The 15,872-nt window shown below is 51.5% G+C and overlaps 1 protein-coding gene across 1 annotated transcript in view; it reads right to left on the bottom strand.

Annotated features, from left to right (window-relative positions):
• The window catches only part of PLXND1 (plexin D1), a 66,670-nt gene that overhangs the window by 37,870 nt on the left and 12,928 nt on the right, over positions 1-15,872 (bottom strand). The window contains exons 2-9 of the mRNA XM_066327115.1: positions 13,114-13,290; positions 10,116-10,247; positions 8,296-8,396; positions 7,544-7,673; positions 6,880-7,054; positions 5,320-5,428; positions 4,383-4,485; positions 1,501-1,608 (exon numbers count right to left, since the gene is read on the bottom strand). Coding sequence (XP_066183212.1) covers positions 1,501-1,608; positions 4,383-4,485; positions 5,320-5,428; positions 6,880-7,054; positions 7,544-7,673; positions 8,296-8,396; positions 10,116-10,247; positions 13,114-13,290 — 1,035 coding nt within the window. The remainder of the gene's footprint in view (positions 1-1,500; positions 1,609-4,382; positions 4,486-5,319; positions 5,429-6,879; positions 7,055-7,543; positions 7,674-8,295; positions 8,397-10,115; positions 10,248-13,113; positions 13,291-15,872) is intronic.

Genomic DNA, 15,872 nt, shown 5'->3' with positions numbered 1-15,872 from the left:
TGTGGAACTCCTGCTGCCGTGCAGACTGAGAGCCAATGCTGTCCCAGGCCACCTTGTCCAAATCAGCCCAAACCAGTCTGTGCTTTGAGCTCAAAGTCACCTTCCTCCTCCTCTTCCCAACAACTACACAGAGCAAATCTCTAATTCAAACAGGACCCAGCAGAGAACATGTTCAAAGACAGACTTCTGTGCTGCTTTCCTGATAACACAAGGATGATATCCTGCACCAAATTATTGATGTGCCCACATCCAGCAGGAAAAAATTCAATCTCCAAGCAGCTGATGCTCCACCACTACTGAGGTCTAGCTACCCTTTGAAAACTGGCAGATCTGATAAAAGACATGGAGAGAAGCACCAGGCTCCTGGCAGGCAGCTGCTGGCTCAGCAGACACACAGGCACAATCCTGCCCTGTGCATCACCTGTGCCCAGACAGCTCTGGCTCTGCAGGATACCCACAGCCCTGGCCTCATGTCCCTGCCCCTGCTGCAGCAAAGGGGTCAGGGCACATGTCCCTGAGGCTCCCAGCTTCAGCAGCACTCATCAGTTCCTCCAGAGAGGGAAGGAGAAGAAATCCTGCCTGGCACCCTGGGACAGAGAGCAGAAGGTGGTGGAAAGAAGCCAGACTGCCAGAGCCTTTCCTGCTGCCCCTTTCCTGCTGACTCCATTTCCTGTGGGTTCCATGCACTATTGCTTCCTCCTCAGCCACCTCCAGCATTCAGACAGGAAGAAGGATTTCTCACCCTGTTTTGCTGATTGCAGAGGTCACAGCCTCCTTCCTGGAGGCTGGAGCTGTGCAGGAAAAGGCCACCCCATCCAGGCACGAGGGTCTGCTCTGCCCCTGTGCCAAGGAGCTGTGATGGGAGTGGTGCCTCCACAGCCTCCAGCAGCACCCTCCAGCATGCCAGAACAGCTCCACCAGCACTTCCAAAACTCTCCTCTCCTAAAGAGCAAGGAGCCACATGGCTGTCCAGGATGCTGGAATCATCAGCAGGGACAAGGCAAACCTGGCCCCATGGGCCCAGTTGATCTGAGCCAAAATTGCTCTGGGCAGCTTTTACCAACACCAAAGCTTACTCAAGCACTTTCCCGGTGCTCAGCCTCTTTGCACCAAATTCCTCTGGTTCTTTCTGACACACAGCACATCTCCAAAGGCACCATTTGATGTCCCCTTCTGCTTTTCACTGTTAGAATTAGCGTGTCAGAAAATTTCACAAAAAGGCTTTTTCACACCAGACAAGCTCTGCAGTAACAATCTGAAGTTAAACAATGCTTCCATGCTGTATTCAGACACTGTGGCTCAGACAGTTCCCTGCCTGCCCCTCAGAGCTGTGTCCTTCACCCCTCAGCGTGGGCACTGGGGCCAGGCTGGCAGGTGGGGCTGGGAGAGCACGACACCAGCATGCTCCACGGTGGAGCAAACACTCACAAGGGAACAGGGAGCTTTATTTCTCCCAAACACCTGCCCAAACCCTCCCCACGCCTTTAGGAACTCATTTACCTTAGAGAAAGTTGCATTGGCCAGTGATATCATGATGTTCCGAGATACACCCGTGGGCATTGGCTCCAGAGGGGCAGGTACTATTCGAGGACAGTCCATTTTCTTCTGCTAGGTACAAAAACAAGAAAAAAAAAGGGGTTAGCTGGGTGCATGCTGAGCATCCTCAGCAACAAGGGAAGAGGGAGCATCAAGATCCGTGATAAGATTCATTTCACTGGGAAAATGGGCACTGCTGGGTGCACAGTGACCATGTACCTGCACCTCGGCTGCCACTCCGGCTGTGACAGGGCCAGGGTGACTCTGACAGGAGGCACTGCCACCTCCAGTGGCAGATCACCAGTGTGACCCTCTCCTACCCCCTGTAAGCCATGTGCCACCCATTCACTGCTCACTCCTCCAGCACCTGCAGGATCTGTGCTCCAGGGTCTCGTCCTGCAGAGGGCACAGGCTGCGTGGGCACGGAGAGAGGGCAGGAGGAACTGCTGGGGCTTCAGTGAGGGGCTGCAGTAGTAGGGCAGCTGCAGTGAAAGGCTTAAATGAAGCTGAAAAATTATTTTAAAAGGTCATCTGTCTCCCTACTTTTGTTCTCGTTTTAAATTGATGTCTCAGACACTGGAGCTGACTCAGAGTTCCAATCTATGTGACAAACCCGTCCTGTTCTCTCATGAGACGTAAATCACACTGTGAAACTACAGCCAAAATGAAGCCAGATTGTGTGTGGCCCCAGGGTACATCCAGAGTAATGCCTGTGACAGTGGAGCCATTGGGGTAAAAGACAACAAAATACTTGGTCCATTATGCAGAATCATTCGCAGCAGGCAAGATTTCCTCTCACTTGCACTAAAGGTTATCCTGCTGTGGCTCCACTGAGGCCAGTGCTGCTGCTGCTCCAAGGAGAGGCTGAGCCTGCCCTCCCAGTGCTAGGATGTCTGTTCAGACACACCCGTGCAGCCACACACATCCCTGGGAGCAGACATGCAGCGAGGGGGAGGTTTCTCTCCTGTTCTCCCCAGACCTAGACAGGGCTCAGGGAGCTCCCTGGAAGTGCCTGTTTGACTGTGGAAAAAATGGTTCACTTCTGTCAGGACACTCATCTAACCAAGTGCAGTTGGTGCTGCCTAAACAAGGAGATTAAATAACAGAGATGAATGTGATAAGGGAAGCAAAACAGCAAAGCAAACAACTGGGGAGAGATTTCAGCCCCAAGCCTCATCCAAGGGAATAAAAAGAGTTAAAACCAGCACAGCTACAATTTCAAGCAAAACCTCCCCTGGCCTGGTGAGTCCTTGCATGTCACCAGAGCTGGCACAGCTTCCCAGAGAAAAACACTTTAGAGGACTGATTAACTTGTCATCTTGCAGCCCCTTCTCCCGCTGTTCACCAGCCACCAGAAATAGAGCTTCCAGCTGACTATATCCTTCCCATCTGGATCAGAGGAAAGGGGCAGAATGTCCAAGATGCTGGGGGTGGAGCAGGTACGATGCAGCTTTCCCTGCAGAGCCATGCTCAGGTGCAGCTCTGGCAGCCATGGTTTGTTTACCAAAAGCTCCAACTGCACAATGAAAGCCCCGTGTTTCCAGGGCTACAGAGCACCTCTCTCCTGCAGCTGCTCACAAGATCAGCAGGAGGCACAGAGAGAAAACAAACAGGCCCAAGCAGGTCTGCATCCAGCCCAACTGTACCTCTGGAGATAAAGTTAGCCCTTTGCTAATCAAGCAGTAACCCCGGGCAGTCCCCAGGTGGCCACAGCCCTGATGTCACCCAGTGTCACTGCTGAGACACCCCCAAGTCCCTGGCCCGAGCAGCACACACAGCACAGCACCCACTGCCCCAAGAGCCAGCACGTGCCTGACCCACTGTGGGTTTCCCCAGGCCCTGGCACAGGACACACACCCAACAGGAGCAACCACCAGGATGGCTTTCAGCTTCCCAGCACCCGTCCAGACAGCCAGACAAAATGAAACCTGTGAAGTGGACAAAGAAGAGGATAGGCTCCCAAAGCACCTGGGTATGCAGGGGCAGGCACAGCTGAACCCAACACACTGCCCTGTAGTGCTGGGAGCTGCCACCTTGCAGGGACTTTTCCATCCCCATTTCCCAGGGATTTACAAAATCTGGGGCTGTACATGGTGGCTTTGTCTCTACCCCCAGGTCCTGCACTCAGAGCTGCCCACCTCCTCCCCACTGGAGAAGAGTGGATGCCAGGGCTGGCCCTGGGCTCAACCTGAGACATCTGACACGGGGCCAAACTCCTCTCGTTGAGGAGCATGGGGAACACAGGAGACCTGAGTTAAGAGCAGAGCACGGATGCAAAAGGGATATTCCATTGTAAAAGCTTGGCTTGGATCTAGGGCAGATTGATTGCTAAAAGGCCCATTTTATTTAAATTAACTTCAATTTAAATTTCAGTAGTAGGAACACTCTGATCCTCTGGGTATTAAAGCTGCAATTTAGAAAGGGGAGATTTTCTCCTCTAGATGAGCACCCCAGTGGTGCTCCAGCACGTTATTAAAATACAGCAACCTCAAGTCAAAACTAAGGCAATGGTGGAGTATGGCTGTTCCTTCTTGTCCTCAAACCCAGGTGGCCCAGGATGTGGAGGAAGAGTGGCATTGCTCCAGGTATGAGAAGTCATGGAAAGCCAAGAGATGGAGCCCCCAGGAGGAATCACGACAGCTGAACCCTTGAGGCAGCTTCAGCCTCCTCACACACACACACAGAGCTCAGCCCAGCCCAGCGTGGTCAGTGCAGCCACAGCTCACACTGCCCCTGCTCAGCAGCAGCTGAGGGAGCCCCAGCCCCAGCAGGGCACCAGGCACAGCCAGGGAGTGCCAGACACTGCTGGGAGAGGCCGGGAGCCCGAGCAGTTTGAGCAGCCTCACCTCCATCTGCAGCACATCCTGGCACTGGGAGCGGTTGGACACGCAGCTGTAGGCGGAGGGGCACCAGTGACACTTCCACCTGGCCGAGAGGCAACTGGTGCACCTGAAACGGCAAAGGCAAGGTGAGAAAAGCAGAGTATAGGTTACCTCAGTCCTGCAACCCATCTTCACACTATTCAGCCTAATAGTGTGAAGAAAAACCCATGGCAGGTGCTGGATTTCCCTCTCCTCTCCCTAGGAATTGGCAGGGGATGTGGCCAGAGCCCATCACTCCCAGGCATCCCTGCTTGGCTTCAGCCCACAGCACACTGAGAGCCATCTCCCTCTGCTTAGCAAAAACCGTTTTGCCCCCCAAAAAATGTTCTTTCTCCTCACCTGTCTCTCTGAGGAGCCTGGCATGCTGGACCTGACTAAGGGTCTCCCTGCTGTTTATACAGACAGGGAGCCTGGAGAGCCCCGTGGTCAGGTCCTGCTGTCATGCTCCTGAGAGGTGGATGAATTTCAGTGTGTGCTGCTGGGGCCCCCTCAAGCTGATGGGGCTATGTGACTGCTTCCACCCAGGGCTGGAAGAAGCAAGAGAGCACGACCCTCCCTCCCCCAATGCCCACGGATCCCCCGATACATTGCTGGGGAGGCCACCTCTGCTGCTGAAGGGTTAACAGAACAAGCTTTATATAAAAATATTATTCATGTTTAAAAGAAACCCAGCATATCCAGATGGCTTGAGGACCCTTCCCTGGCATCACATCTCCCAGGATCCTGCCAAATCCTGCCCAGGACCCCAGCTGCCTCCTCGCAAGAGCTGTGCTCCCCCATTAACCCCACACAGGAGGACCCTCACCCAGCTCTGTACTGGCACCCTCCAGCTTCAAACTGCCCCACCTTTGCCAGGGCCACCAGGCCCTGCCCCACCTGCCTGCACTCTGGGGACACTTACGCTCTCTTCGGGTAAATGTTTCCAATCCTTTTGCAATCATAGATGGTGAAATTGGCCTGGATAATGTTTTTGTTGTTGACCCGAAGAGAAGTTTCAACAACCACGTGGTCTAAGAAAATCAAGCCAAAGAACATTGGGTTGCAACAGTCCCTTGCTCACACCCACACTCAGTAGACAAGAGAGACCCTTGGGGAAAAAAGGGCTAAATCTGATTTGTTTTCTCTAGGGCTTCCTCCAAGCTGCATTTCAGAACTTGGACCAGTCACCCTTTCTCCTCTGACCTTCAGCTCTTCCCTCCTAAATCAGCACTTTACATCACTGTCACAGAAAATAACATCGTGACTTTCGGCACAAAATTCCGGCGTGTTATGCAAGTGCTAATTAAACAGATTTAATTATTGCCTTCACGTACAGTTGGTGCTAAATTATGATTTTTAAAATGTGGTAATTAAAACATGTTAGTTATCATGTTTTAAAATCCCGCTCACTTTCCCTGTGCCAACAAACCTGCAGAGAGCGGAAATCCCTTTTTTGGCTGCTCAACACACCATACCACCTTCCCTCCCCACAAAATTGCCTAATTTTTTTTTTCTTTGCAATTTTGCCATATAAGCACCAGGGAGAAGAAACAATGCCTCTTTCAGAATACAGACAATAAATCAGCACACTGGATTCCAGAAATTCATTTGGACATTGCTGTAACCAACAATACAGAGTAGTTAATGATCTCCCATTCTTCGGATAGTTTGGGAGAAAAGCAATGCAGCTTTACAAATGGGCCTAGGAAAAGTGGAATTTTCAAAAGGACTAGCTAATTCTCCCCTTACTGAAGTCAGCCATCTTCAATAGCACATTCACTCCAGGCTTGAAGGATGAAAATTTAACAAGCACTCAAGTCTGGACTGAAGCACCAAACTTCTCCAAAGGCACAGAGAGGGGCTGAGTCCACGGCTAAATGGCCAGTCCAGACCTGGTCAGCTCAGCCAGCAGCTCAGCTGACTGCAGCCTCATCTCCATGGACCCTTGAGACAGGCATCCCCTTTGGCACCACTGGAAAACAGGGGACACGGGACACCTCTGTCTGGCTCTTGATTGCAAAATGGGGCCTGAGAGTTCCTGAGCTCCTCTAGGTACCCACTCACTCTTCCTCCAGAACTTCTCCGGAAAGCAGCACGTGTTTGGGAGGGAGATTAAACAAAGCAATTGAAAATATCAATATAAAATAAACTACATTATTTGCCCAGGGCTAAAACATTTTGGGCTTAGTGCATACTAAACCTAAACCAGAAGCTCAAACCAGATAAAAATAAGTACCTGAACTGGAATTTAAATTCTGATGTTTAAAACAAAAATTGATAAAGTTGAAATACTATCAATTGGTGTAAAGATGGTGGAACTCCTACGCTTCGGAGTCATGTGCCTTGTAAAACAGAAGCAGATTCAGGCTTTTTTTCCCTGTATGTGTTAATTGCACATACAATTGAAAAAATAAATAGAGCCTATTAAAAACTATGTCCACAAAAGTGGTTAGAAGGAACGAGCTTCTTTGCCTCTACATACCTTGGTCCTCAGGAAACGCCGGATATTTCTCACGTGGAAGCAAACTGCAATAAATAAACTGGTTTATGTAATCCCCAGCGACTCTGGCTACCGTGTGGATGTTGTTTCCATAGTCACATGAAATATTTGTTCCATTCAGGTTCGGGATAGTTCCATTTATTTGTATTATCAGGGCCTATATTAGACAAAAAAGTCAGCTATTAGCACAGAAAACTATATTTAGAAATTGTCAACATTTTAGAATCCTTTCAGAGGTAGGCAACTCCTATACAAGCCCACATACACGGTCTATCTTGAAACAAATAATATTTTGATGAAAACCTTTAAAATGGAATTAAAACACTTTAAAATATCAACAATACAAAACCAGGAAATGAGCTGACTCAGCTGTCTGCAGGTGACTGTACTTGAAATTTTGCAACCCTCTCGTGTGTGTTTGGGGCAGCTGCCCTGGTGGTTTTTGGCTGCAGGCTCAGCTCTCAGGGCTGTGTGCCTGGCATCCAGCCGGGGTGCAGCTGGCCACCCCCAGCTCCCCCAGAGCCACGGCCTGACACAGCAGAGCCCAGCATCCCCCTGACCCACACCCAAGGCACCAGGAGCCCTGGGAGCAGGGCAGCTCTGGGGACACTGCAGGGGATGGATTTGGGACTGGCCCCAAACGCACCGGGTTCTCTTTGTCAATGTTGATCTCGGGCTCCAGGATGGTCATGGAAGGGCACTGCTGCACTCCTTCGCTCACACTCGCCCAGAAGTTGGCCCCTGTGAAGTTGGTGCACTCGTGCTGCAGAGAACACCTGCAACAATCAGAGGAACAGCTTGTGGTTGATGAGTTTTAAACAGGTGGTAAAAATGTTGAATTCCCTGTGAGGGAAGCTCCCGAGAAAAAAATCTTGTGTCTGTATCTTTTTCCTTCATCCATGCAGCTAAGCCTTAACATTTGTTGCTATGTTTCAAGTATCTGCTTGCCATGATAAAAACATGTACTGCCACAGCACCAACGGAGCAGCAGGATTGAGGAAGGCAGGAAAGGCCAGGCTGAACCCAAACTCTGGAGGAGAGGATGACATTCTGTCCGACATCTTCAGTTTGCAAACACGGAATCTAATTTTGAAATTCCCCTTTGTGTGTGATTGTCTTCTACTGATAGATGAGATCTGCAGGGGCAAAGGACGGACTCCCACAGGCTGCAGGTTCTCCCAGTCCCATGGTTTGACACCCACAAGAGATTCTCTGCACTGGCAGCTGCCTGTGGCACGACAACGCAGCTACGGTGAGATCTTGGCTCTGAGGAACATCCCAACCCTTTGGGCCAGACTATTGGTAGTGTGACTGTGGGGAGACACAGAAGGCACCAGCAATTCCTGCCCAGGCTGGAGGGCCACAGGCTGAAGCACCCCAGGACGCGGCAGGTCCTACCTGGTCTCCATGGTGCACCACCCGCAGTAGGCGTCGGCAGCGGCCAGGCACTCCGTGCACGTCGAGTACTGGCTGCAGGCAGCCACCTTCACCCGAGTCATCTGCACAACAACAGCACAGCTGCCTCCAGACGTGTCACAGCCCCACAGCAGCACCCACCCCGCCAGGACACGCCAGCATGGCCACGTGCAGCTGGAGACAAGGCACCAGCACCTTGGGCTGTGGCACCCTTACCCTGGAGCAAACTCACCCAAAAGCACGCCACAGGAGCAGACCCTGGCGTGGCTTGGGAGCTGGAGCTGTGCCACGGCCACCTGGCATGGGGATGGGCCCAAGAAGCTGCCCACTGGGGGCCCCTGGAGCCTGTCCAAGCCAGGGGCCACAAGCCCCAAGCCAGGAAGGATGCCCCAGGGCTCAGGAAAGCAGAGAGCCTGCAGCCAGCTGAGCCGAGCTGGGCTGAGCCAGGCTGGGCTGAGCTTGCTCCTTTTCAGCTGCAGCATGGCTGCAGTCATGTGATGACCAGGTTACAGAGTGTGATACTGCATGTTTCAGAGGTGTCAGATAGACATAGCTTCAAGCTTCATTGCTTGTCCCTCTCTCTGAAAAGCTCTCACCCAGACCTGCAGAAAGCTCCTCTCGAGATAGAGCCCAGCACTGTCTGGCTGTTTACACAAAGATCAGAAAGCAGCACCACTCTAGAAACCTTGATTTGTAAAAAAAAATCAAAGTACCTCTGGGGACTCACTTGGCAGGAGCAGTTGGAAGGGAAAGCAAGTGTTGGTTTCTGCTCTCTCCTCCTTTGATCTCTAAACATTTGGGAAGGAAACCTGAGTGCTTTGGAACAGTGGGGACTGAAAATGTGAGGTGCCAAGAGCCCTGAGCTCCCACCAGGCGAGCACACTCCAGGCTGCAGGCTCCTTGGCCAAAGCCTCACTTCACTCACAGCACCTCGCTGTTCCCCAGCCCTGTGGGGCTCAGCAACCTCACCCCAACCCTGTCAAGCTCCTGGGGAGCTTCCCAGGATGCCAACTCCACCAAAGAAAAATTAACTCATAAGATTCATTGGAGAAGAAGCAGTCAGAGGAGGTACCACAAGCACCACACCAGTTGTCTGAGCGGAGGGCACAGCCCAGCCAGGGGCTGAGAGGAGACAGAGCCATCAGCTAAAGAGGCGTCCTGTGAAATGATAATGACCAATCTGCAGGGAATTAGAGCTTGAAAAACACAAATGCAACATGTAACATTTGTGGTTGTGCATTTGTTTTGACAGATTAAAATGTAATTCAGGACAAACCCTCAGTGCCTGAAGCACTCAGCACTCATCTTCCTACTCTGTTAACTTGATGGAGATGGGACCGCCTGTCTGTACCTGCTGCGGTTCTCCAGCTCTCTGCAGAGCCCTCCTGCCAAGCACTGAGCAGAAACCTCCCCAGGGACCACTTCTGACAGACTTTTTGTCTGTAGGATCTCCTGAAAGCCTTCCTAAAGACCATGTACTGTCATTTTGGGGTTTCTGCACAGGAATAACCTTTGCTTATTTCTGCATTCCTGTAAGTGCAATCAGTTTCAGTATCTTTCACTCTTCTTCTCACCTGACCACCACAAAGACCTGCATGGTGCTGCATGGTGTTATCACCCAGCACAGGAGAATGGATAGGCACCTCCCCAGACAGCCTAGTGACAGCCAAAGCGCTGAACACCTTTGCTCTCACTATTAATCGTAAAGAAAATCTTATTGCCCCTTTCTGCTCCCAGCTGTGAGCTAAATCAAATGCATGCTGTGCTCCAAGAACTGTTCCGTTGAGGACTGAAGATCTCACCTGGTAAGAGGTCATCAGGTAAAGGTAGGTGGAATCAGAAGGGTCAAACTGCATGATGGGATGGACAGGCTCTCCGTAAGCCACCGAAATGGATCTCCTGCTAATAACCTCCATTGCACTGTCCAGGTTAATCTGTAGAGAGAAGAGGCCACTCACTGAGACCATTTTCAAACACTGAGGGGAGAAGATTATTTCTCCTTGGTTATAAAGAAAACCCAAAGTGGTATACAGTGGTGCCCCAGGTTGTCATGCACTGTGAATCTCTGCACATACAGAGCGTTCCTGGAAAGGCAGCTCTGTGTCACTGGGCAGGCATGGCCCAGAAAGCCCCAGCCTCGCCCCGTGATGCAGGACCCTCATGGTCCTGGTCCCTCTGAGGGGCTGCCTCTGGAAAGTGTCTGATGGGAGGCTCTACCCCTGCACAGCTGCATCCAGCAGGCACAGCAGCATTTGTGTTACCCTCATGCAAGCAGCACCAGCCTTCAGGCCCCATCACACACACACTGTACAGAGAACACTGACTTTCCAAAACTTAATGAAAAGCAGTGAAAATCAGCAACAGGGCTGTACAGCATGGCATCTCCTGCTCCCTGCATATTTGAAAAATAAGTGCTGTCACTCCCAGCCAGAAGAAGCTTCTATCCCTGCTGACTCCAGAAGACCACGGCAGCTGCCATGAGAGTGCCAAGTCCTACCTTGCCTCATGAATCACCCGCCGAAGCACTGGCAGTGATGGAGGAGGCTGCACAGCATCACCCTGCCTTTCAGTTCCCTGAATGTCTTGGCATTTGACTCGAAAATTCAGTAAATTAAATGTGGCATTGCTGAGAGGAAATAACAATGGGGCTACACAATTTCTCGTGACAGTCACTTTTCAGCTTAAAACAGAAAGGGAGTGAGGAAAATTCTTGCCTCCTTACTAGCAAGGGAAGGCAAAAATTTTAATGACCAAGTGTGCCTGTTTTCTAAATGTGGATTAATTAACATAGGTTAATTAATTCTTACACTGGAGCAGCACTGCCACACCCCAGTATGAAAGCACAGGCTCAGGCTTCTCTCTGCTAAGAAACATATGCAGGCACTGAGAGCCATGCAGAAAATGCAGGGAATTATCACTGTGTCCCTTTTAAAAGCTGGCTGGCCAGAAGCTAAATGATTTCCCTGGGATCACCCAAGATGCCCATGAACTGAGCCCTGACATTCTCCACTGCATCCTCTCTCCCTCACTGCTGAGATGTTCTCCACACGTGGCTGGGTCCCTCTGCCTCCTGGGCATGCCCACCCTGCACCCTGTCACACAGGCACTTTCCTTAGATCCCAGGGGGCTGCAGGGTCCTGGGGAGAGCCCCTCCAGCAGCACAGAGAGGCAGCAACCACCAGCCCTGGTGCAGCAGGCTGGGGTGGGCTGGAGGACACGCACTGCCTGGGGAGCTGGTGGGAGCAGAGCCAGGGAAGTCCTGGGTAAAACCCCACCGTGGCACATCTGCAGCCTTCCAGATCTGGGCACATCAGGACAACCCCCTCCCTCCCACAGGATTACCCTTGAGGACACTGCACCTCGGCACATCCTGCCCCGGCCGTGCTGCCCAAGCACTGCTGACCCTCTCACGACTGCTACACGTGGTACTGGCCCTCACCAAATGCCCATCTGCAGCCACAGAATTGCATTAATTTGCCTTACATGCCCCTGGTAGCCCTAATTGCTGCTGGCAGGAGCCGGGCAAGCACAATTTCTGCCCCTCTGCTGTCTTTTCAGGCAACAAATCTGAATGATTTGCTCACGCTAAGTATCTCGCATCCCATGCCAAAGAGCAAGGAGCCCCAAAGGTAGAAGGGCTTCTGGTTATGCAGCTGTGTTGTGGAATTAGATTACAGCTATCTGAGCAAATTATCCCAGCACAGGGTAGCCAGGAGCCTCTCTCTAATGGAGGCAGTGCAGATAAGGCTGGTGTCTCGGAGATGATAATGGAGCAGAGCTGTTAACGCCGTGTGAACAGGCTGCGCTGCGTGTGGCATGTGCCCCCCAGCCTGCTGCGCCTGGCCCCGTGCCAGCTCCCTCCCACCCTCCCGAATTACCTGCCCCTGGGGGCAAAAATCAAAGCTGGGAGTTGCTTTGTGATTGTTCCCACATTTCTGCCAGGAGCACTTAGACGCAAGGGAAAAAGCCTGGGTAAGTTTTCTTCTATCCAAGTATTTTGATCCAGTATCCCACATTATGCACCAGTCCCCCCAGGCAGAGATAAAGCAGGTATCAGCTGTCTCTGCTCCAGGCCTTTTCCCCCTCTTCTCTATGGACTTTTGATACTGGCAGGTTACCAGACTGCTGTGGCTGCCTGGAATCAAAACTTTCTCTGGCAAACTTCAGGCACTGAGGTTACTGAGAGCTTGGCCTTGTGCCCTGGCTGCAGACCTGGGGCACTGCATCACCCTGCATCACCTCCGGCACGTTATTTGCAAGAGACTCCGTGGGTTCACACCTGCTTTGGATTCAGCTGTGAAGAAGAATCTCTTTGGGATTCCCCTGTCTACATGGAGTCTTCAAAAGCCATCACCTCAGAGGGAGAATTTACTAGAAGAGGTTTTAACAATTGTAATACCTTCAACAGTTAAAATAATAACAAAACATTGTCGTTAAAATCATGTTATATTGTGTATATAACAGTATTGTTTTTAAATTATATTAATGTAATTAAGAAAACAGTTTAATAAAATTAATTAATAATTCAACACCGCACAATAGCATTTTCAGCTTAGGGTTAATCAAAAACATGCTGCTCACTCGCGTGGCAGCCCTGAGCAGTGATGAACAGCCATTAGGCAGCAGGTATCTCTGTCCAGGTTATGGCAGTCCACAATGGCTCCCTCACTGCCCGAAGGAAGCGGGTGCTCAAACCAAGCAGACGAGAGGTGTCACCCCCTGGGCAGCCCAGAGGTGCTGGAAGGGGCAGCCCCGACACCCACCTCGTGCCCAACTCTGCTGCTGCTGGGCCCCACTCACCTTCAGGAGTCCCCCGCTGGCCGTGCCCAGGAACACAACCGTGTAGTTGTTGACGCTGGCCACTGCCACCGCAGTGAGGCCGCTGTAGGTGAAGATGGGGGTGGCAGTGACGGGGTTCACGATGGCCAGGGGGTGCTGGAGGTGTGCTGCTCCACAGTCCAGCTGCTCCGGCTGCAGCTGGGGAGAGACACAGATATCAACAGGCTGCACCGACATCAGAACGTTCCCCTGCCGTGCCCCCACACGAGCAGTGGGGACACTCCCCAGAGCCCTTCACTGCTGAGACAGAACAGGAAAACGCAGCTGGCCCTGGCCCATGGGCTGACTGCAAGGGCTGGAACCGGGGCACGAGGCTCAGAGCACGGCTTCCACGTCGATTCGCTGCCAGCTGCCAAGGGGCAAGGCTTAAGGACTTGTCACTGACCCGTGTCTATGAGCAAGCATTTGATTGTTTGGCCGAAAGCAAGACAACAGACGTGCCTCTCCTGTGCTAAATTAATTAGTGCATTTGTTGCATGACAGCAGCATTTGCAAGTGGAACTGATGCCTTGTATTCCTACTACCCTGCCAAGATGCACCCAAGATTTATGACCCCTTCACTCCAAATCCTCTGAGACTCTCATGTAATTTCTGATCAGACAACTTGGATGGATTCGACAATGCCCGAACATCACAACAGTGTCACCGCCAACAATTCAGCTGCAGTGACTCCTGCAGTGACTCCTGCAGTGACTCCTGCAGCAGCCGGAGCCGCTCAAACCATGGGCACGTTTCAAGGGCCATTACCACATCACCCCCAGTGCCACCCCAGGTTTAGCCTAGGGGAGGCTGTCACCACACTCCTCAGCAGGGCTGGCATTCCAGCAGCAGGCATCCACAGATCGCCTGCCACAATCCAAGCCTCAAGCTTACAAGGCTCCTTCCTGCAGGGAAACTGAGGCACAGAGGCACCTCCGGCCACCTGGGGCCCCAAGGGATGCTCAGCACCTCCTCTCTCCAGCAGCTGTGCAGGAGCTGGGACCAGCATCACTGCCAGCAAGCCTGAAAGACATGGCCCTTTCTTCTCACAGGTGGCCAAAATGACGGGAAGTCCCTTATCTGCAGCGCCTGCATGCTTATAAATCCTGCACTTCAGAGCTCATATCAGGGCAAAGTGTTTTCCACAGTAAACAGGATATAACTATTCTAACCCAGGCCAAGCTTTATTTTGGCCGCACACATCCTTCCTCTGAAACACCTTTCTTCAAATGACATCAGATCTTCCAACAAACGGATGGGCAGGAGACAAGCTATTTCCCTCTCCCAGGTCCAAAGAAGAGATGACATGCTGTGGTGCTGCCTGTACCCCACAGCACCAAGAGGACAGCTAACTCCATCACATTACAGTAAACAGGATACAGCCAAGTCACATCCTTCTGCAGGCAGTCACCACAGCTGGGGAATTGCACTGGGAATGGAATAGAAGGCCATCTCCAAGAGGAAGGGGTTAAATCTCACTCCTTAAATCGAGCTGCCCTATCCTGAAGCGGGAAAAGAACAAATGTTACGTTTTCTTCCAAAACAAATCTCTTTCTATAATCTGCATTTTAAAACACCCCGTGGGCATTTACTGTATTGCTTCTATTTTTCTTTGACACGCTCTGGCTACTCAGTAACTCCCAGAACCGTGGGCTGATTCTAGATCCCAAACCTCCTGCCCACAAAAGGTTTGACTCTGCCACTCTGTGGCTGATGAGGAGCCTCTTGGGCACAAGCTGGGGACAGCCACAGCCAGCCCCAGCTGAGCAGGTCTGCCAGCCCCACGCCCTGCCAGGACAAGGGGAGCACACTGCTGTGCCCCTGCACACTGCAATATGTGCTATTGCTGCAAAACTTCACAAGTAATGCAAATGAATTCAAATCAAGGGGCCGCAGCTAAGAGGATGGTTACTCAGATTAACCCCTGAGTGCGATTGCAGAAACAAAGTGGGATAGAGATAAAAGATTTCCAGCCACATCAGAGCTCAAGAGTTCAGCTGTCTTCACAGTGTGAGTTCAGTTCTTTATCCCAGGCCTATAAGGAGCATAAAAAGCGATTTCCCAGAATTTCCATTACAGCTCCCCAGCCCTGGGCATGCAGGATGTCCCTTCGGGAAGGAAGTCTGTTGGAAACAGAAGGAGGAAGAGGAGTGGTGAGGCAGCTCTCAGGAAAACCATGAAATGCGCTGATTTCTGCATCCTGTGTTTGTGACCTTAAAAATAGTTCCCAAGCAAAGCTGGAGCTGATTTGTGACTCAGAAGCTGCGGCGCAGAGGAAAGCCCTGAGCCCCTGCCCTCACCAGGCTGTGCTGGCTGCAGCAGCTCCGCAGTGAGAAGGGGAGCCCGGCCCCTTCCAGACTTCATATCACAGAGGATTAGTGTTGGCTTCCAGCATGCCTGGAGTCCTGGGAAAATGACACAGCCAGCATTGGATAATCCGCTCCAAACTTGTTGATTTGTGGGACTTAGCCATCATCTTCATAGGCTCAAAATTTGGCAGCTGCTCCCACACAACTGACATTTTCAGGCCATTAAAGGCTGTGATAAAAGGGCTCTAGTTTTATCTCTTGCCTTCCTTAACATAAACCATTAGGCTTTTATTAACATTTAGGTATGACTCAGGGAAATTTCTGACTGCAGGGAGAATATTCAGAATAACTGGGATACTGTCTGGAGAGAATAGCAGGGCACAGACTCGTGCTCAACAGTAGGGCCAGGTGAAAACCAGTGGTGAGATACTG

The sequence above is a fragment of the Sylvia atricapilla genome, chromosome 11, assembly GCF_009819655.1.
Source record: "Sylvia atricapilla isolate bSylAtr1 chromosome 11, bSylAtr1.pri, whole genome shotgun sequence".
In the NCBI taxonomy this organism is placed as follows: domain Eukaryota; kingdom Metazoa; phylum Chordata; class Aves; order Passeriformes; family Sylviidae; genus Sylvia; species Sylvia atricapilla.
The sequence above is the reverse complement of the archived record's forward strand: the minus strand, read 5'-3'. Positions and strand labels throughout refer to the sequence as shown.